Raw genomic sequence first — 24,099 nt, 5'->3', positions numbered from 1 at the left:
CCCCCTAGTAACCCGCCCTGCCAATGGTTTTCCCGCCGACGTCGTCGTCAGCGTCATATTTGAACTTTTAATATTGACGCCATTTAACACGTTCTGGTGGAAATTTTATAAATGACTCTGTCTGACGGTGGTGGTGTTGTGTTGGCTGCCTGGTTTTGGGTCCACCCTAGATTTTCATCCAGACTGTAGGGGCTTTTCCAACCTTCAGTCGAGCCAATAGGGTGGGGTCCTGGAGATTTGAAAATTGGGATGACGATAATGATGATAGCCGATGATTATGCGGCTGATTTGGGTTTTGAGAAGTTTGTCCTTCTCTCCTTGCAACTTATTTCATAAATTTGTCTATTTTTCTATAGATTTTTTTACAAATATAAACTATTTCTATTTCTGTATAATAATAAGAGGTCATCTCCTTAAACACCTTAAATATTAAGAGCTATTATTTAACTTATTTCCCTCTATAGTTTAGCCCCTACGTTTTCATAAAATTTAAATAAAAATTATATATTTTAATGCCTTTATAATGTTAATATTAAATTTAATTTTAAATTCTAAACAGCCATCATAACTATAAAACTTTAAAAATAAATCCAAAACAAAGTTTGTGAAAGGTCTTCTGGAGCACAACCATCTCTCCCCCAAAAACCATAAACTGAAATCCAGCCCTAAATCTCTGGGAGTTTGGGACTTTTATATGGATGCGGATACACTTTTTGGATGGCCGGGTAGCCGGTTAGCCGGATAGCCGGATAGCTCTGAATTTGAACCTCATTGAAGCTGTCAGAAGTCGAAAGTCAGGGCATCAAAAGTCAGAAGTCAGATGCGGCTTTTAGGTTGGATTGTCTGCGAATTAGCTGGAGAGAGCAAATCACTTAAAGTGAGCGCGAGGCTCAATCACAGCTCTGCCAAAAGTGTCCTGCCAGATACCGATGCCAGGACATGGCGACACCAGGACGTCCAGGACAACCAGGCTGCTGGAGGAGGAGGAGAGATGCCTGAGATGGTAGTGCTGGAGTGGAGTCACCGTCGAATGTCAGGAGTGTGTGGCATCTTATAAATCGATATGAGTGTCTGTTGCACCCACACAGATCCAGAGGAGTGGCAGGAACAAGGCCGGCAAGGAAGGCAGGGTGGGGGGAAAGGACATGGCTGAAGTTCGATCGTTACGGTGCATGTTTTGGCTTCCACTGGGAGAAACAAGTAAGCATTTAAGAGGCATTTGGCGTTTAATTTATTATTTCTTTATTAGAACTTCTGATGAGATAGTTGTGGATTTCGTCACTGGAATAAAGCCTCTTCAGAATGTTAGTTTGTTTCATTGTTTGTGGTATGTCCTTGTTTAAATTAAATTTATCCTATAACTTTTTTTTCAGTGCATTTCTGCGGAGAGTGCAAATGGCTGCGAAGGCGGGTGGCGGCATCGCGTCATCTTGTCAAATATTTCGCGCTAAATTAACACGACAGCGCGCCCAAATGGAGTAAGAAGATGTCAGCCGGGCCGAAAGGACGAAGGACGCAGGACGCAGGACATGGGGGAACTAAGAGGTTGCAAGTAGCAAGTTGCAAGTTGCGAAAGCGAGTAGCACTGACTGACGGTCCTCAAAGGAGCAGCAGCAAAAAAAAAAAAAAAAAAGAAAAACTGAAACCCATGAAGCTCAAGTGGTTGGAGTTTCCAGGGTGAGCCTTTAGTGGAGCCTGCCATGTGCCATGTGGCATGTGGCATGTGCCTGCTACGGCTCCTTTTCCTTTCCACATACTCGTACATACATACATAACCCAAATAGCGACACACTGATGCCAGCATCCGTTTTTTTCTTCCAGTGTCAGTGTGAGAGTGCATAATTTGTTGGCTTTGTGCAACACCCCGGTAGCCCTTCTCCATTCAGCTTCCTTGCCATCCTGCTGAAGTATCCGAAAGTCCTTTTGTGGCAAGATGCAAGGATGGACCGCAGCTTGGAATGCCCTAGCAGGACACTTTGAAGGACTCTACGTAAGAAAATTAATGTCGCATTTTACATCGAAAATCAATTTTGTGACGAAAGTGGTTGTGGTAATTTAAATATTATTTTATAAGGATTGTAAGGGCATGTAATATATACCCAGATTATATTATATTATACACAGAACAGGACACAAATTCGTCAAAAATGTTATATATATTATATATGTCTCAGGGATATTCGTCACTGGAACATTGAGTTTTCGAAAAAGCTACAATACCCTTCTCAAGGAAGAGTATGCAAATCAGAAAAGGACGAAGAAGTCTGTAACATCTGCCGCTTGAAAAAGTTAACACCCGCAAAGGACAGACAGATGTCTGAGAGAGAGGGCCTAATAGGCAGAAAAAGAGACGGCAAGTGAAAAGTGACGAGTATGAGAAAGAGAGGGAAGGCTTGGCAGACAAGGCATATTATTAAAAATGATAGCAGCAATTTAGGCGCCAGCGTAATTAAAATTAGTCACCCTAATGATGCATCATCATCATTATCGGAAGAGGAAAGCCAACCCACTGCTTTTAAGTTGATGGAAATATTTCAAAATTAGTTAAAGAGTTGGTTGCTTTTCGAATGATTTATAAACTTAAAAAGAGGTTTTTATTAGGGAGATCTTTAAAGATCTAATAAAACATTGCGTTTGGAAGCTATCATCAGACTTTTCTACACATTTTGTTATAATTTGTATCCAAAAATGCTGGATTGGCCCCTTCCCATAGCTATATCTCAGCCAATTCTCACCCGATTCCTGAGCGGAATACCTTAAACGATTTGTGGATCGATTTCTCGTCATTCTGCATCAAAATCCTGACACAAAATATTTTTTCAAAATTTTTTCATTTTTCGTGGGGGATCCCCTTCAAAATGTTGGATTTCCGTACTTGGCCCCTTCCCATAGCTATATCTCAGCCAATTCTCATCCGATTCTCAAGCGGAATGCCTTAAACGAATACTGGATCGATTTCCTATCATTCTGCATCAAAATTCTGAGAGAAAATATTTTTTCAAAATGTTTTCATTTTTCGTGGGGGATCCCCTTCAAAATGCTGGATTTCCGTACTTGGCCCCTTCCCATAGCTATATCTCAGCCAATTCTCACCCGATTCTCAAGCGGAATACCTTAAACCAAAAGTGGATCGATTTGCAATCATTCTGCATCAAAATCCTGACACAAAATATTTTTTCAAAATTTTTTCATTTTTCGTGGGGGATCCCCTTCAAAATGTTGGATTTCCGTACTTGGCCCCTTCCCATAGCTATATCTCAGCCAATTCTCATCCGATTCTCAAGCGGAATGCCTTAAACGAATACTGGATCGATTTCCTATCATTCTGCATCAAAATTCTGAGAGAAAATATTTTTTCAAAATGTTTTCATTTTTCGTGGGGGATCCCCTTCAAAATGCTGGATTTCCGTACTGGGCCCCTTCCCATAGCTATATCTCAGCCAATTCTTATCCGATTCTCAAGCGGAATAGCTTAAACGAATACTGGGTCGATTTCCAATCATTCTGCATCAAAATCCTGACAGAAAATATTTTTTGAAAATTTTTCAAATTTTTGTGGGGGATCCCCTTCAAAATACTGGATTTCCGTACTTGGCCCCTTCCCATAGCTATATCTCATTCAATTCCCACTCGATTTTTGAACGAATCTTAGATCCTGTGCTATAAAGTGCCATCTTATTGGAAGGGTATATCCACTTCGGCTCTGCCCGGAGCTAGCTCTCCTCTCCTGTGTTATGAATTATAAACCAGCTGGAACGTAAACTTTTAAGCAGTTTTGAGTGAGTGGAGTCGAAGTCTCGAATCTGTGTTGCCATTAGTCAGCACACTCCATAAGCCATAAGTTGTAAATATATAATATCCTTGCATTTATCCTGATGTTCGATGACGTCATTATGGGGGGCGCATATGGCGCGAAATGAGCGAAAAACAAAAACAAAAACAGAAAGGAAAAGGGAAAGGGTCCTTGGATGGCTAGGACGCATTAAAAGCCAATAACAACATCCGTGATGAGCATGAAATTAATTTACAGAAAGCACTTGATGGGCTTATTGACAGACGCGGACGCAGACGCAGGCGAGGACGAGGACTACGACGAGGACTAGGACGAGGACGAGGACGAGGAAGCGGGCATCTCACATTTATAGCCAGCCATGTTTGCTCTAAAACTGTGTTGTGCCATCCTGCGGAAAAAGGGCGAAGGACGTGAAGCGACAGGGGCACTGCTGGATGGTGGATGCAACAATAAACAGACGTACACTTATTAATTAAAAGCATACATTAAGGCCACACACACACTAGCACAGTTACACTCACACACACTAGGACAAACAGGACTCTGGGTTTATGGGCGACCCAGGGTAAAAACTCCATAAAATTCATTTTAACACCAACAACTCTGCACTTGGAAAATTATGGTTATTTTAGTTAATGGTATATATATTTTTTATTAAATAATAATTATTAATTTCCTGTAGGTCCTATAAGAATATAAAAACTTAAAGACAAAGGAATAAAATCTATGAAATTTAAGATAATATTCCATCTATTTGGAAAGATATTTTGGCTCCAAAAAATATTTATAACATTTATTTTAAATATCCTAATGCCTTCTTTAACTTCTAACCTTCTATAAACACTTGTCTTTTTATTAGAATAATCATTTATAAACCCTAATTTTTTGTCAGTGCATACTTGAAGCAACATTTGGTGTGCACATTGAAACGCCTTCTTGGCCTTTTCGGGGATTCGAATTGGCTTTGGTTTTGGCTTTCGCTTTGGTTTTCGTTTTTGGTTTTGGCTTTGGCTTTGGAGCTCATAAAAATTGGCTTAAACCGCCAGAATGTGTGTGTGCTGGTAGGGGGTGTGGGTGTGTAGGTGTGTGTGTGTGGGATGATTGTTTATATGGCCAACACTATTAAGTTAGCTGAAAAGTTGACATTATTTTTCGTTTATATTTAATCATAATTCCAATTAAAATTGCCTTTACGACATTGGCAAGTGGAATGACTGGCGGAAAGGCATTGAATGCATCGTAAAATCCCTAGAGAGTCCTAGAGTCCTAGAGCCATGATCCTGAAAGTGATGACTAACGAAAAAGGGGGTTAAGCCATTAAATGCAGCTGTGAAAAAAGTTGAGAAGAATTAAATTCAATTTAATAACTCACCAAACAACGATTTAGTGACGGAGAGAGAGAGAAAGTTTCAATTACAAAATCCTGCCAAAACTGACAATCGAATAGTACAATTGGGTTAATTAACTGGCATTGAACTGGCATTTTAGAGTTCAGATTACAATTAAATTCAAATATTTATCTAATATCGGTCGGGAATTGAAATCTTTAATTATGCAAATGTGCGATCGGTGCATTAATGCAAATGGAAAATAATTATCTCGGGCAATCGGCTAAGACTGGCTATCGGACAATGGAGGGGTGGTAGTGTAGGATCCTGCCACAGGACCTCCACTCTCCACTATTATATGCAGATCAAAGGCGAATGGCAATCGACAGACTCAATGGCTGTTTTCATTTTATTTGCCTGCTTTATTTGTTTTCTAATGATTTATTTATCTCTTACCCTTTGTACGAGTATCTCTGGACTGCACTGCACTGCACAGGCCAGTTGTATCTCTGTTGCTGTGTATCTGCAGCTATCCACTTCCTTCCCCTCCTCTCTCTCTGTGGAGTAGATTTGACTTGCACATGTGGCACGTACCACCGGACAACATGCAACGAAATACAAATAAATATTTTTGCAACAGCTGCAGTTGAAAATAACCATGAGCCATGAACACACATGTATCTATGCCATAAAAAGCGCCTCCTTTCATTCAAATGCATATGCACTTGCCACTTGCCACCTACCTCCCTTCCTCCCTCCATAGTCTCCCCTATTCCCTCTGTTGAGGCACTGAAAAAAAAACTAGAGAAACTTCTAACTTTATTCAACTTTTTTAACTTCAAACTTGAAACTTAACTTCAAAGAGCTCCTAAAATAAATCAATATATATATAAATATAAATCGAATTACTCTGAATTTTTTTGCAGTGCAACCCTCTATGCCTCTGCTAATAGTTGCACCCCCTCTCCCACCCCCCTTGCGATCATTGCATTTGCGGCCAGTTCAATTAAATTTGCTTAGCTCAATGCGGGTGGCCCACAAAATCGGAAAGAAGGGGTGGGTGGTTCAGTCAGTGGGTCAGGTCAGGGGTTAGGGGACACAGTGGGTGGGTAGGGAAGAGGCATTTCTATCACTTCATATTTCTTTCTATTAGATCCTGCCACTCGTCCTGCCTCTGACCTACCCCTGTCCTGCCCCTGCCCCTGCCCCGAGGCAGGCTCAATTAATTTATTTGTTTATTGCATTTCATGCGCCATATTTAAATCATAGAAAAATCATGGTACGGGGCTGAGGGGTCAGGGTCCAGGGTCCAGGGTCCAGATATGGGCATACACACACTCTCATATCGTTTATCATTATATGGCCTATTAATTACCAAATACCGTTAGCCAGTCCACCAATCCCTCATCCCAAGATCGACACATCCTGGCCAGCACTGTTGCCTTATGGAAGAGGTATTAACGTTTTCTCGATGGACTTGGGATAAGTAGTTTGTAAATTTATTACAAAATAGGCATTCTTAATTTTAAGGGTTTTATTTTATTTAATATTAGTTTTAATATTAGTTAATTAAACTATTTTTTAATATAAAATCTTGCCTTTTCTTTAGTTTAATTTTCTTGAGTTTTGAAAAGGAGGTTTCATAAATCCAACTTATAATTATATTTATAATTTGTTTGTTTTTATTAAAAATAAAATTATAAAATTAAGTTTTATGTAAAAATATAATAATTCAACTATTAAATATTCTTCTTTTTTCAATGGACTTAAATAGGTTGAAGGATTAGACAAGTTCTATAGAAATTTCTTAATTAAGAAATTATAAGTAAAAAAAGTTAGACTTGAAATTAATTTGTTTTTATTGCTTTTTTGTTAAAAAATAAGTTTATAATTCCTAATTATTTTGATAAATATTTTAACCTATTTTTATGTTCAGGTATTTATTAGCCGGATTCGAATTTTTTGGAACTTCTTTCTTGTTTTCAAATTGCATTTGCACTTGTTTTTATGGCTTTGGCTCTGTTTCTGGTTATAGCCATGGGCCAGGATCTGGTTTTGACCATTCCAGGCGGACAGGCAGACTGGCGGACAGGCGGACAGACGGACAGGCGGACAGAATGCAATGGCAGTGCAGCTGGCGCCGTTCCGAAAAGCTCCTGCAGGAAAAACACAGGACTGAGGTGTTGCTTTCGCCCCATGGCCCTACTCTGGTCCTACTTTGGTCTCACACCCTGGTCTTGATTGGCTCATCCTGGAGGTCCTTGGCCAGGATTTTACTGCTCTTGTTGTGTCTGGCGCATTTCACATGATAAATGATGCAACAGACTAAACGTTGAAAATCGCTGCAACGAGCACGGCATGCCGGAATGAAGGGATGTGTTCTCCAGCATCCTGCATCCTGCATCCTTCGTCCTTTGTCCATTGTCCTGTTCGTGGAGAATAGCTGGCTATTGGATGGCTGGATGGCGATGATGCCGCCTAATAAGCCAACAGACCAGAGCGTGACAAAACAAACAAATTGATGGAATGCCCGGCATCATAAATAATGACTTGCCCGATCTCCGGAAAAACAAAAGGCCAATAATAATAAACTTTGGAGTAGCCATACTTGATACATGTGTCAGTCAATTGATTCTAAGCCATTTGTACTGCCCAGAACTTTTTTCCACTCTTTAAATTTTTACATTTTCATTGTTCCAATAGGTTGAACTTAAATGTCATAAAAAGCCTTAAAAAATATAACATATATAGACCATGTCCTGGACAATGCTTTCCATTCGGTTCGGAGAACCTTTAACAATTTGACACATGATTGTTCACATTTCGGTTATCTTGCCGCTGTCCCTGCCACCCATTTATTTATCCCCTTTGCCCTCGGATGTCCTTTAGTCTCGCGTTCAAAGGACGAGCATAACGCGCACTTCCTGCCGCCTAAAAATAGCTGAAAAATTATTAAGAGCCATTGTGGGACAGTCTTTGTCGGGATTTTAGGTACTAGAGTTGGAATAAGATTCTTAATTGATAATAAATTTTTAAATTAAGGTCTTATAAGAATAATTATATATTACAAGTAAAATTAAATGCCAAAAAAATATTATTTAAAATACTGAAACTAGGAAAATACAAAAGCAATAGTTTAATTATCGATTGAGGCGATAAGATCTTGTTAAAATACCTTAAAAAACTTAGAAAATAGAGAGGAGCTTAATCTATCGATAAATTATCGATAACTAGAATGTCTATAAAATGTTCCAAATCCTTAGATAGGCTGTGAAGCTTAAAAAATACTTTAAAATCGAGTAAAATGGTTTGGAAAACAATGTTCTAAATCATTTCTTTGATATTTAATTAAGAATATATTTTTGTGATGATTTATTAATTTAAAAAAACCCTTTAAAATCTTATAATATTTGTTTTGAATACTATTTTGAGAACCAGAAGTGTAAGATATAGTATATACTATATTCAGATGACAATGGGCGCCAAAAAATGTTCGAACGCATATTGTTAACAAAAGTCAGGGGCGGCGGGGAGTAAGGGCTGCCAGGGGGAGGACAGTGGCCAGGGGACAGGGGGCAGTGGGTGGTGTGGAAATCGGATATGTGCAGAACAACACACACACCCACGTCCAAACACTCACACTCGCACTCACACACAAACATATGCGACAAATTCGGCTCTACGGCATACATATGCAAAATGTATAATTAACCATACACAGAAACACACACACACACACACTAAAAGAGAGAGGGGGAGAGGGGGTGATCGGAGGGGGTCACGTCGAGTGGCGGCAACAAAAGAAGTACAAGAAGATGGCCAAGGGAGGAGGGATGCGGAGGAGGGGTTTCAGGGTGGGTGTGGTCCGTGGGATATGTGGAAAATGTTACGGCCGTTTACACAGCCAGTCCTTTCACTCCTTCCGCTCCTTTTAGCCCACTTACTCCCCCCCAACCTGCCCCATCCCCCCAGCCCAGGCACCATTCTTCTGCCACTTTGCTGCCACTTCGTCCTTTTTGGCCGGACATGGTCGGCAAGGCATTGAATATTTTGACTTTGCCAAATACCCTTTCATAAATACGGGGTGGTTCTGACAAGTGGATAGAGTTGGGAAGGATATATATGATATCTGATCAGATTAAATCAGGATCTATAAGTATTATTGTTTTAAAGGTTTAGTTTAATTAGAATAATTTATTGACTTTATAATTAATAGAATTATGAGAAATTTTTTTTTATATTTTATTAAAAAGTTAATCACAAAAAACTGGAAATATTTCTGGATATTTCTTTTTAAAGACAGTTCCATAAGTTTAAAGAATAGAAAAATTATAATTATTGACATCATTGGAAGAAATTACTTAAAATATTAGTAGTTATAAGTTTATAATGATAAATATTTCAATATATCATATAATATAATGTATTTTATTTATAATTTCTTGGATAACAATTAGATAATCTTTCTTGTAATACATTGTATTCTTATATAGATATAATGTTTTAGAATGTGTTAATATGTATCTGATATTGAAGAGAATAGGAATCTGTAGAATCTAAAAATAAGAACATAATATTGTCTCTCTATAATTCATAGAGTATTCAAAAGTCGTTAGCTCCGCACTCATAATTGCTCGAATTCTTGCTCTTTTCCTGTATATGAGTATAAAGTACGTGGGAGTGTGTGTAAAACTGGCAACAATGAAACGGGGAAAATGTTGCTCATTTTTTGTTGGTCCTTCCAATTTCCCAGGACCTTCTGCCGCAGCCACTGCCACTGCCACTGCCGCCCCCCCTTCGTACACCAACCCTGTTATCCCGGTGATGTTTGGTCCAGTGGCTACTGCTCCTTTGGTTGTCGCTGTTGCTCCAGCTCCTGCTCCTGCTCCGGCTCCGGCTTCTGCTGCTGTAGGGTCCTGACTGCTCCTGCTGTTGAATGCTGTGGTCAGCATTGCTGCTCCACCTGCTCCTCCCGCGCTCCTTTTTGTCCCGCCGATCCCTGTGCAAAAATATGGAAACATTTGGCACTAATTGCATGTGCTCAGCAGCAATGTTGCTGTTGCTGTTGCTCTTGCTGTTGCTGCTGCTGCTGCTTCTGCTGCTCCTGTGTGAATGTTGCTCCTGTTGCTGTTGCTGTTGCTGGTGTTGGTGTTGGTGTTGCTCCTGTCGGGGTCTCGTTGGTGGAGCGACAGTTATGACAGCGGCAATGGAAAATGGAAGCGTTGGCGGCGGCTGCACAAAGCACAAAAGAAATTGCGCAAAAATTGTTGTAACAAAAGAACAGGACACGCACGCATACTCACCCACTCACCTACACACACACACACACACACACACATACACAGACACAGACACAGGCCGCGAACAGGAACAATTGCAGGATATCATAAACGTTTTCTACTCAGAGAGAAAAAATTAAAGGTCAAGGACTTTTTTTAATAAATTTAAAAACATAAAATAATTAGAACAGAAGAACTAGTAGTATGATATCCAGTACTTATCCTGGTCTGTATAATCTTTCCCTTTAAAAAAACACTTTATAAATAATATATTTTAATAATATAATATCTCTTTATCTAATATAATATCTGTATAATTTTATTTAATTTTCTAGACTATATAGTCTAGAATATAGACTAGACTCGAGCCTTCAATGGAAGAGCGCTTTTCATTGCCTACTTTTAGGCTTATAAATAGGTAAACAATTATCCTTAGCTCCAAAAATTATAAAAATCTGAACTAATTCCCTATTTCTCCCAGTACATGCAGTCAGTGAGGCCAAAAATGTGACATAGCCGGCAAATGAAAGGACCAGAGAGAATCAGGCAAGGAATGCGTGTGGCAGAAAGAGCTCCCATTCGTGCCCCCCGTTCAGTCATCCTGTTGCTCCTGTTCGGCCGCCACTATTGCTACCTCTAATAGTTGTTGCAAATAAGGCCCGGACCAGGATATCGTTGTCAATGGCAATAACAAAGGCCATAACCCACGGCATATGGCTTATTACGTTTTCAATAAGAGTGGAAAAAAGTATCGCATTCAATGGCCAAGACCGATCGCTAGCCTTAAATTCATAAACTCAACTCCCTATTGGCTTTAGTTATGTTGCAGCTTAAGTTGTATTATTATTATCAAGAAACTACCGAAAACAAGTTACTGTTTGTAATCTGATAATGTTATTCAAGAGATAATGGGTATCTATGATAAGATATTCGTAATCTCTGCCCAAACGAATGGAATTTTTGGTCTGCCCCAGACACTAGACTAGACTCTACCTGGAATATTTCTAATTGACTTCCGAGTGCCAGCCTCTTCATAAAATCATATTGACTCGGCTAATTGAATGTAATGGGGGCCACTGGATTTTAATCGTTTATGGGATCTGACACTGGCACTCTAAAGACCTTTTCCCCTCGTATTTTTTGGGTTTTTTTATCTGGTTCCAAAACCCTCCGGCAGGCCGTTCACCTTTCTGGGGGGTTGGGGTCTCTAATTGGTTTTTGCCTTCGTGTTGGAAACGTCTCAAATGATGTTCGAGACAAAGTATTTTTGGCAACAGGCAGTCCCCAGTCTTTTTTTTCTTATGTAAGGAGGACAGAGGCTTAACTTAGGGGGTATATAGGGGTATATAATATACAGGATTTTAAATCCAAAAAATATATAAATGAAGATAAACTCTTAGTCTTAGAACTCCTAGTCTTAGAACTCTGCCTCAACCTTTGAAAACTTCTTCACCAAAAAATTTATAGAACCTCCTTCTTACCACACCCCTGTCTTTTGGGGAAACTCATTTTCTCTCGGTGGCCATGAAGACATCAAGGGGAAAAAAGAGGCGAAAATTTATTGAAGAGCAAACTCATTTGACTATAACTTATGATTGGATTATCGGTTTAGTATGGCATTTGACAGCATCCAGCCATGTGAGTGTATAAGAGTGTGTGTGTGTGTATGTCTGTGTGTCTGTGTGTCTGTGATAAGACATATGTCGGTGCGCCTATATGCAGGCAAGAGCATGCCATCCTATACCATCCTGCCTGTGATATCCTGCGCTATGCAATCCAAGAGCCTCCAGTGGGAAAGTCATAAATGCGCCGCAGACAAGCGGAAAGATGCTGGCTGATTGTCTCTGGCTCTGTCTATCCCAGTCTACCTCTCTCTCTCTATCTCCTTTAGCCGCCCACCCTTTCCTTAGCCTTTCTTTTTGCATGTGCCTCCCCCCTTAACTTGCTCTTTTTGGCCAGGAATTCGTCTGGCTCAAATGCACGGAACTAAAAAGTTTTATTTATTTGGTTTTATTGTATTTTATTATCTTAAGAGTGCCATTTAAATGTTTGGAGATTTTAAATCGCTAATTTGGCAGCTGAAAAGTATGCTTTATTTGAAAATAATAGTAATAATTGTTAAATGAAAGGTTATTGATGAAAAATAATGTTTAAACTGATCAAAAATGAAGGGAAGCTTGTTAAAGTAATGTTCTTACTAGGTTCCTTTTTTGTAAGAATGCGAGATTTGAAATATCCAGATTCAAAGTCTAAAAGTATGCAATACATAATGAAACTTGATTAGTTTGGAGATTCCTTTAAATATCCTTAAATATTATACTGAAAACTGCTTATTTTGACTAATTGATGTAAATGTGACTACTTTTCTCCAAGTGTAATGGTTCCTTGGCCTCCGTCTGGGTCTGAGTTGTGTGTTTTTTTTTCGGGTTTCACTTTGGCTGCTTCATTTGGCTCTGGAAACATGCAACAGCAGCAGTCAACGCGATTGCTTTATGTCTATGTTCTCCAGCCTCCAGCCGCACCACCCCCACCGCCCACTCCAAAGCACCACCACCCCTTGCTTGCAACCCACAACCCCACCACCGAACCCCCTTCTCCCTTCTCCAGCGCTTTTGTGTGTGTGAGCCTGTTAGGGTCTGTTTTATTGCGCCATAAACACGCACTTAAGCACACATACACAAACATAACCAAATGCCCAAATGTGCACTGAAAGAAATATGAATTTTAATAATTAATATATTGATATTTATACATTTTATTAATTTATAGACTTGATATATTAGTTCTTCTTAGATATCTTGATAAATATAAATTTAAAAGAATACTTTTCTCAGTGTATCTGTTACTTTTGCATGTATGGCCTAAGTAGTCCCTGTCGCCCCTTCGACAGACCCATTTTCTAGTCATAACTTTCGGCAGGCAGCCTTTGGAAATGTGTAGCCGAGTGTAAAATTTTGATTTTTCAACCTACACAAACAAAGGCGAAGGACTCGGGGGCCGAAGGATGCTTCTGGATATCTGGAGGAGCAACAATTTCAAGCGATGCCCGCAAAACATTCCCAGATAAATAAACAACACAAATCCCAAACGACAAAAAAAATATAATAATCCGCAACAAAAAAAAACAAGAAAAATTGAATTTGTTCCGCCAATAAAAAAAATACATTAAATTCTTAATAATATAAAGGTTAATGTCTATTTTCCATTTTAGATTTTAAGATTTTTTTATCTGATAATAAATAATAATAGAGATTGGAGTTAAGGTTTAATTTTTAATCCAACCAGATCCTTTCTTTCCCGCTTTATGTAAAATATGAAGATTTTCTTGCAAGTTTCGTCACTGGTATATGTTGCATTTTGAAGACTTTCATTTTAACACACTTAGTTGGGGCAAATGAGATGGCCTTGCTGCTGGTGCTCCTGTTTCAGGACCTGGTGCTCCTTCTGCCCTCGACCCGTGGCACTTTTTTCCGGATGAGATGGCGTTGCCAAGTGTCGCGTCTTGAGAGACGCAAAAATCTTGGCATAAACTAATTATGTCTGCTTTTTAGGCGCTCAGGCAGGCACACACACACTCACACCCTTACACGCACCCACACCCCCATACCCACACACACACGCATTGTGTAGAAAAGATATTGAATTTCCAGGCGAAAATTTGCTTGCCAGCATATCCTGGCGCTCAAGGATTCAACAAGTTTTATCCTGCGATATCAATTTTTCACCCCAATTTTCGACAGTCTTATTTTCTTATTTAATTTCGTTTCAAGAGCTAATTAAATGTTATATTTAAATACTAATTTATATAGAATAATAATATCCTATATTTATATCTTAAATTAAAAAAAAAAACAATTTAGCTGACTTATTTTTTTGTTTCTATCAAGGCATAGTCCGCCTTTTTTGGTCATAATTGGTTATCCTTCGGCGCTCTCTCGCCTCAGAAATTTGGATTCGAGTGGTTTCCCTTAATGGTTATGTAACTGCTAACAGGACCTCGGCCAGGATAACAGTTTAGAGAGCACTTAGGCCCTAAAGAGAAGGCAAGGATAACAGTAAACGAGTGAGAGCGTTACATTAAGAGCTATAATAACTTCTAAGAGAGTTGGGATTTCTCTTAAATTCTGTATAACAGTTAGGCCAGAACAAATGTAAAGTTAAATAAATATTTTGAATATTTTTCATAAAATTATTAAAAATTTCTTGAACCTAAACTTTAGAATATGCAATTTTCTGTTTTTCCTGCTCTTATTTCTTCCATAACTGTTTATTATCCTTTAGCCAGGACACCAACCCAGGATATAAGAGTAACCCGCCATATATCATATCGGCTTTTGATTACCCTCAGTATCATGTGGGTTTACAATAAATATTATTGAGCCCCTCTCTCTTTTGCTTCTTTTTTTATCCTTTACAATATTTTTTTCTCTTAAGGATACTCTTCCTGAATTTGTATCCTGATTTTCAAAGTTTATGGTTAACTTTATGGCTGTTGAAGTGACTTACTTTTTCGGAGTCTTTTTCTTTTATATGTTGACTTTTTATGTCCTTTTTTAAATTTTAAACTTTATTTTGAGTTTTTTTTTTCAGGATCTGCTATGGGGAGACCCCCTTCCCAAATATGGGGAGGCCCCTTCCGATGTGTATATCTTCGCCAATTCTGATCCGACCCTCAAGGGGAATACCTTAATCGATTTCTATATCGATTCCTGATAAATCTGCATCAAAATCTGCGAAGGAAATATTTTTTCAATTTTTTGTCGATTTTTGTGGGGAGACCCCTTGCCAAATCGTGAATTTCCCCATATGCCCCTTCCGATGTCTATATCTTTGCCAATTCTGATCCGATTCCCAAGCGGGATACCTTAATCGATTTCTATATCGATTCCTGACAAATCTGCATCAAAATCTGGGAAGAAAATATTTTTTCAATTTTTCTTCCATTTTTGTGGCAAGAATCCTGAAAAATGCTGGATTTTTTGATTACCTAAAAAGAGGTTTGAACTCTTGACCTCTAGAACTATATGTTTTACGAACTATGTTTTAAGGTAATCCCAATTTTATGATTTTATGATGGTTTTAAGTTTTTCTTAAGTACTGGGTATAAATATTTTAATCTTGCTTGTTAAATAATTTTAAATATTTTATTCCAAATTTATGAGATTTAAAACCCTTAGTTGCCTTAGAAACTATTCCAATTAGTAGAGCCCTCGAGTCCGATATTTGATGACTACAATGGGAAATCCTGGGAAGACTCTTGTGTGTTGGGAGCTGGTCTCGAGTCCTGATTCAGGATATCAGGATATCGTGTTGCGGTTTTCGGGGAACGTGTCATGACGGGTGCGTTCTTAGCGATAAATTTGTATTCAAAATGGTTCCCGAAATGAAATTATCGACCACAGACAGATTTCAGACGTGGATTCAATTACAAAGCACACTTGGCCAGGACGACGAGGATGAGGAGGGTATAGAGGGGGAAGGGGGTGTTGGTCAAATGGCGTCTTTGTCTTCTGGGCTGCACAAATACATATGCATAAATATCAGTTGGTATGCGTGGGTGGGTGGGTGTGTGTGTGGGTTGTGTTGTGTTATGACATTTGCTTACGAAATGAACATCATTATCGTGATACTTGAGCTTCGCATTTACACACACACTGACACTGACACACACACACACACACAGAGCACTTAACGGCCAGTTCAGATGGTGGTTAATTAACCACACACACACACACACTCATACACCCAACCACCCACACGTACACCTGAACCACCGCCCCCTTATTAGAAGCACCTCCCTTCAGTTCATCTCCAAACGTAATTGGTCTGTATACAATTGTAATTAAAAACCACTAATAAGATTCGAACATGAAACGATTTTCCAACTGCCATAGAACGTGATGGCAACGTAGGCTAGCGACCACTGCCCCGCCCCCCGGAGGATGATACCAGGACCCCCCCATAACCATCGCCCTCTGTGGCATCCTGGCCCCATTCCCAGGACACATCCAACAAGTTGATTTTGCATTCAAGCTTAGAGCTGCTAGACATGTTTCGAAAAGCTTTTTATAATTTATTAATGATAGATTAATATATATTTTTTTTAATTTTTAGCGTTTATCCTAGCTATTTTTAATATTATTAAATTAAATTAAAATTATTCAGAGATCGAGAAGGCTGATCTGCCAAGTATTAACCGAATTAAGGTCTTTTAATCTTACAAAAATTAAAAGTTATGATGGTTTATGACAGTCTTAAGATATAGTAAACCGATCTTAGTAATTCCTATATATATATTTAGAAAAAAGAAAAAAAGAATCAAGTTTTTAATCTGAGAGCCATTTAAAATATTTAATTAAACGTCAGTGACGGGGCTTGAAGTGAACTTTATTCAGTTTTTCAGGGGAATTTGATTGGAAAACATCCGAGTGAGCAGCTCCTGCGCCCACTTCTGATGAAAAGTGGGCGGCGCCATGAGGGCAGTTAGCGCTTAAGTGACTATTTGATGCGATTAAAATTGGAAAAGCTCCGCTTTTCCCAGGAAACTCCCTCGTCGAGTAGAGAGGGGGAGTAAAGGATAAGGGGGCATAGGGTCAAAGGTGTCCTGGGAGCCAAGGGATATGGGGGATGCTGCACTCTGCCTGAGATTGGAGGCAGGTGCCTCCAAATTGCATTTACCATGTGTCCTGGCAAATGGAAATGGTTTCGAGTTTTCGGTGGAAATCGAGTCATCAGATGGATTTCAAGGAAAACAGAGTTATATCCTGCTCCTGGAAATTGGAAATTGAAATCCAAGGATTGAACGTATATTTATAAGTAATTTTCAGATCCTTGGCCAGACCTCGTCCTAAAATTCATTCTCCAATAAATAAGCAAGATATTATTGGAATTTCAATTTCAACTTGATTTCCATAAAAAAACGCTTCCCAAAATCGATGACCTTGTCTAACTTTAGCTTCCTGTCCATGTCCTTTGTTTCAGCCTCTCTCCTTCTAGCCGTTCTTCCATTTGGGATTATCCCCGTCTCATTCTGTGGCCTTCTCCCTATCTCTTTCGCTGATGAAATGAAAATGGAAATTGACAAGTGACCACCAAGGAGGAATGCGCTCACATGTGAAATGGAAAAAAATTATAATCCAAATAAGAGAAATGCAAAAGGACGACGAGAGTCCTGAATCCTTGCCAGTGCTAGTGGTCAGTGGGTTGGCTCCTCATCCGTGAGGAGTTTTCCAAGAAAGTCAGGGAAGCGAATGCAAGGCAATCGAAATCGATGACAGGATACGTTGGCAGGACAACAAGTCATCGGTTCAAGCCTCGCAGATTGAGTCATCCTGTTACTCCTTCTGTTTTTGGTCCTGGGGATTGGCCTGTATATCAGATGTGTGTGCGTGTGTGTGTGTGTGTGTGTGGCTGGGTGTGTGGCTACTGGTGTAGCCATTTTTGAAAATTTCTTAAAATTCAATAAATATTTATGAGTTGATAATACCAAAGGCGCGCGCACTCACACACACGCAGCTGGCATGGTCGCTTGGTTGAATTAAATGGATTACGGATATACAGCAGAGATCATATGAAGAGGATATAACATTTTTGAGGATATATAGTTTTAAACAAAAATAGTTAGAAAAAAATAATAGAATAATAGCACCACAACTAAGTCTATTTTTTAATATATTCTATAAGTCACCAAATTTGATATCAGATATTAAGGACGCAGCATCTGTCTTCGTCACTAGAATTGTATCTCTTCAAGAAGTATTTTTTATTTGATTCAGGAGTGATCTGTAATTTATATAAATTTCTTTAGACTCTTGTAGACTTTTTTCTAACATTCCACAATTTTTATATAATGAATTCATACTAATAATGATAAAAATAATAATTATTTAATTATGAATAAGACCCACTGCTAAAAACCCTTCCCCAAGTGTGCCAGGACGAGGCAAATGCAAACACGCACAGTGGAATAATATGGCTGGGCCAGAGCTGAGCAGAGGGCAAAGGGGGAGAAAGGACCTCGTCAGGACCTGGGCAGGACAAGATGCTCGGTTAGCCGGCGTGTGTTCAGTCCAAACAGACTGGCCGGGCTGGGAAGTAAATGTGCATAATTCATGTTCGCAAGTTATCCGCTTGCAGTTCGCATTAGTGGATAATCGGGTGAAGGACATCGACATCCACATCGACATCATCGTCGAAATGGACATGGGCATGTCCTTTGAACAGTTGTATTTTATATCCAAGTGCTTAGGAATTTATTCATTTGTCATGTAAAAGCCTAGCCATTTGACATTTTGGATATAATCTTGTGCAAACATTAACGAACGATTTAAAAAAGAATTCTCTAGCCAAAATGATTGGAGTCGTTGTGGGGAGGTTGGAAGTTGATGGGGAAGGATTTATGCTTCTTGAAGGTGACTGGGGGGTGTGGCAAGATAGTATCCTTTGCGTTGTGGTATCTTTTTTGACAAGAGGCTAACCAGTGAGGCTGCCGGAGACACGGAGTAGAGCTTCAGTGTGGCCAAAGCGAAGACGAACACAACCACGATAGGTATCCCGATAGGTGATGTGGACAGGACCTCCGACCTTCTTACCATTAACACTCACACTGCCATGGCGGCTCTCGTTGACCAGAAAGAGTCCTTTCTCGTAGCGCGTCAAAGTGGCATGCAACTTGTCAATCGACTTTCGAAGAGAATATAAATGAATGATTAATTTCGATAACTCCATGAAGAATAGTGTTACCTTATCGTTCAGACAAAAGGTTAGAGTCTTGTCATTCACATCGCTTCCAATACGAAGGACCTGGTAGGTGTGCATCACCTGAGTGGGCAAGCCCTTGATCGTCAAGCTGGCCATCTTACTATATTCTAACTAACAGCTGGATCTTTTCCACGTTATTCCACTATTTTTTTTAAATTGCTTTTTTTTTTAGCAATTATCGATAAAATGATTTTTGGTTTTTTTTCAAATCGATTTTATTTTTGCTGTGTTACGTTCACCTCCGATTGGAAACAATTTCGAACTAGTACAGAACTTGAATCAACCAACAAGTGGATAGCTTACTGTCTCACAGCCAACTTGATGTTGCTTATTTCAAAACAAAGACTTGGAGTTTTTTGGGAGAAGTATTTGAAAGTTATCGAAAGGCCACGGCTTTCTGGGATCGTAACGCTTTAGCCTTGACCCAACTGTCATCGAACAAATGGAAGCTGTCAAAGGCATGTAGCCTCGAACGGGCCGGATTATAGTCAGTTAGCCACCAGAGCTCGTCTGGAGTACAACTAGTTTCGGCAAAATGTAAATATTCATCAAAAATATCAAAATTCTCAGTGAAATGGACGGGTAAGAAAAAATAATAATAATAATATAAATAAATAAATTCAAAAATAATAAATAATAAATATATTTTGGAAATAAATACAAAAATTATATTAAAAATGTGAAAGTGAATTTCGGAAACTGTTAGAACAAAAATTATTTAAAAATGTGAAAGTGAAAAGAAAAAAAGTGCAACCATAAAAGAACTAGTTGAGAATTCTAAACCAATTATTTACCCTTTTTCTTTTCAGGATTTTATTGACTCACTTTTCTTCACATACACACACACGCACCTTCGATAATTCACACTCTTGATGATGATTTAACCATTGATGATAAATACCTGATGATGTCCCTGATGACGACCCCTGATGACACCATGTATCCTGATGAGCATGGGACCGTAATGATGATTCACACTAAATGATGCACACTGAATGATGTACAACGATATGTACTTAACTGGTGCACGCTTGCTTGTGCCTAACCTTGATAATCTACTACTAACTTGATGATATACAACACTGGATGTAGCACGCTTTTCCTTTCACCGATGATGTACGCCTGAAGTACACTCTTGAGCATTGTTTTCTATGACGACGGGGAAACAATTATAATTGTATTTGGTTTTATCGAAGGAACCGAAGCATTATTGAAAGGTAAGATATTTTAAAAAAAGTGCACTTTCCAGCACTAGTTCTCAACCATGACTTGCGAAATAGTGATTGTAGAGTTGCCAGACTTGTAAAACATATACTTGTAAACTTCTCCTGACAGCCGTTTAATTAAATTTGATTTATAAAAGGGTGTCGAGATTTTGATCATGATTGCCAGCTGACAGCCACTACCCGGTCGAACTACTACTGCCTATTACTTAAACATAATGGAGGTCGATTTTTCGTTTCGCCAAATTCGTTCACTGATTAATATATGACGATATAAATATATTCTACTGCAACCCAAACGAAGGGTAAGTTAATAGCTCTTAATATTTAATTTTTAATTGAAAATAAATATAATTTACAGCTTAGGGACACACTATAGGGAGAGCTGATGGTACCGGTCCCGCTGGACGCGTAGCTTGCATCGCTTCTCCCCACGATGATTATGATGATTATGATAATATGCCATTCGCAATTACCAATAGGATGTAATTGTTTACTTTAATTGTTCCATTAAAACCAATGAGCCCGATTAAGCCTTCTTGGTCTAGCCTGGATAAAAAATCATGTTTTTCTTTTCTGGGGCGGGGTTTTGGGGGAAAGTGGACGAGTGGAATTCATCAGAAAGAAATTATTAGAAAAGTTTTTGATCTGCGAATGCTATTAATCCCTCACTCCAGGTTATCATTATTTTTTTTCTTGGCTCCTTTAAGCCATCTATCTACAAACACGTCGAAGAAACAAACTTTTGCAAACAACAAACGCGACCAATACGCAAACTTATTTATAACCAAATGGGATAGTTTTTTAAGAAACGAATTGTTAATACTCTGAGAAGAGGGGGTTTACTATATAATAGTTATAATATAATAGGATAGAGCTTGGAATATGCTTATAATTTTAAGATACTATATGGAAGATATGGTTATATGAATATAATTGTGATAGGATAGTTATAGATAGGATTGTTAGAAAAGAAGTTTTCTTGAAGCGATATATCTTGAGAAATAAATACCTAAGTAGAATCAAAAATATTGTCTTTTCTTTCAATTTATTTTTTTTTATATTTAAAAAAACTAAGCAACCAATAATGCCATTTAATAGAGCATCAAATCCTTGAAGAAGTCCTAGTCCTTAATGAAATTCTGTGCATATTCCAGCCACGCCCACATACACGCCTGCCTTGCCGCCTCCCCGGCCACCATCCCACCTATTTTTATGCATAACTGTAAGCTCGTTCTCTGCGATTGTCTTCTGTCTTCAGTCTGTTTTCTACATTTCTTTTCCCATCTCTTCCCCCTCGTCCTTTATTTTGCTCTTCCCTGCGTCTACTACGAGATAGTTGGCCACAAAAGGACGAACAGAGGCTGTGGGCTGTGCGGGAGGCTGTGTGCGTACGCGTACGTGATGTTCATATTTTCATAGATTCAATAATTTATAAATTTTATGCGCACACGCACACGCTCACGCAGACAAATACACCTAAATATGCGGGTGTGTGCGTGCGTGAATTGATCGGCGCTGATTTTGGAATCCATTTTGGAATCGGATATATGTCCCGTCGACTTTTATTGACATTCCACAGTCTCGAAAGTTTGTTCCGTGTGGGTGTTGCTCTCAAAAGTATGCTACTTAATAGTTATTGAGTTTAATGATCTTTATCCTTTGAAAGAAATATTAAAAATAATATGGAGCAGGATGATGGCAGGATGAGTTTTAATAATTATTAAATAAAAAAAAGGTTTAGGCAACTTTCTAGACCTAATTTCGAGCCATGAACCTTTTCCCTAAAAAGTATACTATGTTTTTAATTCATTTTTTCTCAAATCTTGCAACAAACTTTTTAAAATTGAATTTCTATGCCAAAAGTGTACACTTTGTGCCCATTAACCTGTAAAGTTAATAGTGTTTGGCATTTTTAATGTTTTATTATGAAATTAAGTAAACAATTTCGCAGAGAGCCGAGCCTTCTCCCTTTGACAGTTGACTTTTGGCCCAAGGACCTAGTCGTTGACGAGGAAGATGAGTTGGCTAAAAGTTGGCTATTGGTATCGGTATTGGTAAGTGGCAGTGGTAGTAATAGTTGCACATACGAGACACAATGCTGTTACAGAGACGTAGAGACCCCTCTACGTAGTCGTCGTTCTCGTTGTCGACACTTTCAGTTTTTTAACTCAATTTTCAATAAAAACAGTACAGTACACAAAACTTTTTCCTCGCCGCCTTGCCGGCTTGCTGCCTCACTTTGTTGTTAACTTAATTTCGTTTGGCGCTCTCAGCTCAGTTCAGTTCAGTTCAGTTCAGTTCAGTTCAGTTTTTCGCAGTTTTCCCAGTTTTCGCAGTTCGGAGGCTAAAAGCATTTCATTGTTGTCCAACTCTTTCCCTGTTTTTGCAAGTGAGTGGGCGTGGCTATATATATAGTATACCCATACTATCCTATATAGAACATACATATATGTACTATATACACGACACAAAAATAAAAAACATACAACACAAAGGCATTTTACACGCACTGAGAATTTCCACTTACATCCCATGTCTACCAGCAACCAAAGGACAAAAGGCGACCAAAATGGAGTTATCCTCTGGAACACTCACACACACACACACACACTCACAGAGATAGAGAGAGGCACATACAGGACATCCATTTGGCTTGATAATTGAATTGATCGATTGCGATCCACAGGAAAAGCAGATGCTAAAGCCAAAGGACCCTGCCATTTTCCCTTTGACTTTCAATCAATTTCCGTTTTTCAGTTTCAGTTTTTCCGTTTCGTTTTTCAATTTTTCACTTTTACATGCCAGGTAACCCAATATTCTCTCCATTTTCCATAGCTTCTTCTATTATATATAGTATATATCTTGGGATTATTTATTGTCATCTAGAGTGAACCACCAAGGCCTTGGGAAAGTGAAGACCACACTGCGTATGAGTGATATTGTACGAGAGATTAGTTTTATTCTAAAAAATCATTTATAAAAGAATATAATTTTAGCTTTTAATGAAAAATAAATCAAGGTCCACTTCATTGTTAGATGAAAGCAACTATTGTTGCCTTTGTCACTTTCAGTCACTAATCACTCTCCAATAACAAGTGAGCCCTGAGCCCTGAGCCGGGTGGCCCGGTGGCAGTGTCATAATAAAAATAATGATGTGACATAAAAAACAAATTCCTGGCCACAATATGTGCCTTTTCAGGACACTTTTCCGTATCCGTACCGCCCAGTACCACCGCCCCATCCAGGATTCCACAATGTATTGTCATAAATCTTTCATTGATTGCAAACGAAGACATCGAAGACAACGTCACACAGGAGGGATTGAGTGTCTGGTGTGGTGGTTGCTGTTTTTGTGGGCTCACTCAGGACTACCCAGGACTACCCAGGACTCGCAGATCACAGCCGGCAAGTCCTTGGCAGGACTCCCCGCAAAATAGAAATTGTATAAAGCGGCCAAGCTGAAACAGATATAAATATTTTAGCCAACGTCGCCAAGGCAGCCACGACTGTTGCTCCTTTCGTGCTTTTTTTTGCACCTTTCTCCCGTTAATACTCTAACAATTGGGATTTTCTAAATTATACATAATAATGAGATGAGCTTGAGGAATGATTTAAAAGGAGGTTTATTTATTTATTTTTAAAGAGCTTAATTTTAAGGCAGTATTAGATATATGACTGAGTTTGAAAACATAGGCCTTTATTTTATTATTTTT

At 38.8% G+C, this 24,099-nt stretch overlaps 1 protein-coding gene and 2 long non-coding RNA genes across 5 annotated transcripts; 2 read left to right on the top strand and 1 right to left on the bottom strand.

Moving 5' to 3' along the window:
* The first annotated feature begins 563 nt into the window (after positions 1-563).
* On the top strand, positions 564-11,240 carry LOC26513783. Of its 2 annotated transcripts, none has more exons than XR_001408350.3 (6): positions 564-1,200; positions 1,250-1,304; positions 1,374-1,677; positions 1,822-2,050; positions 10,736-10,818; positions 10,882-11,240. It is a non-coding gene; the product is annotated as an uncharacterized LOC26513783 (long non-coding RNA). The 2 variants fall into 2 exon arrangements; XR_004310627.2 differs by having other exon boundaries at positions 1,374-1,759.
* Positions 11,241-18,623: 7,383 nt separating this feature from the next.
* On the bottom strand, positions 18,624-19,478 carry LOC6502267. The gene is made up of 2 exons (XM_001966091.4): positions 19,143-19,478; positions 18,624-19,082 (listed from the first exon to the last, which is right to left on the bottom strand). The coding sequence occupies exons 1-2, from the start codon at positions 19,254-19,256 to the stop codon at positions 18,873-18,875; spliced, it is 324 nt and encodes a 107-aa protein (XP_001966127.1). The 5' UTR covers positions 19,257-19,478; the 3' UTR covers positions 18,624-18,872.
* A 126-nt stretch (positions 19,479-19,604) lies between these two features.
* Positions 19,605-20,841, top strand: LOC26514456. 2 transcript variants are annotated; one of them, XR_001408349.3, is made up of 4 exons: positions 19,605-19,742; positions 19,970-20,377; positions 20,496-20,688; positions 20,745-20,841. It is a non-coding gene; the product is annotated as an uncharacterized LOC26514456 (long non-coding RNA). The 2 variants fall into 2 exon arrangements; XR_001408348.3 differs by having other exon boundaries at positions 19,608-19,742; positions 20,524-20,688.
* The last annotated feature ends 3,258 nt before the right edge of the window (positions 20,842-24,099 follow it).

This window comes from Drosophila ananassae, chromosome XL (genome assembly GCF_017639315.1).
Source record: "Drosophila ananassae strain 14024-0371.13 chromosome XL, ASM1763931v2, whole genome shotgun sequence".
NCBI classification, from domain to species: Eukaryota; Metazoa; Arthropoda; class Insecta; order Diptera; family Drosophilidae; genus Drosophila; species Drosophila ananassae.
Note: the sequence above shows the minus strand (reverse complement) of the source record. Positions and strands in the feature narration are given on the sequence as shown.

Coding starts and splice junctions, on each gene's coding strand:
- LOC6502267 (XM_001966091.4), bottom strand. CDS start 19,256: ATGGCCAGCTTGACGATCAAGGGCTTGCCCACTCAGGTGATGCACACC. Junction 19,083..19,142: donor CCTTTTGTCTGAACGATAAG/GTAACACTATTC, acceptor TCTCTTCGAAAG/TCGATTGACAAGTTGCATGC.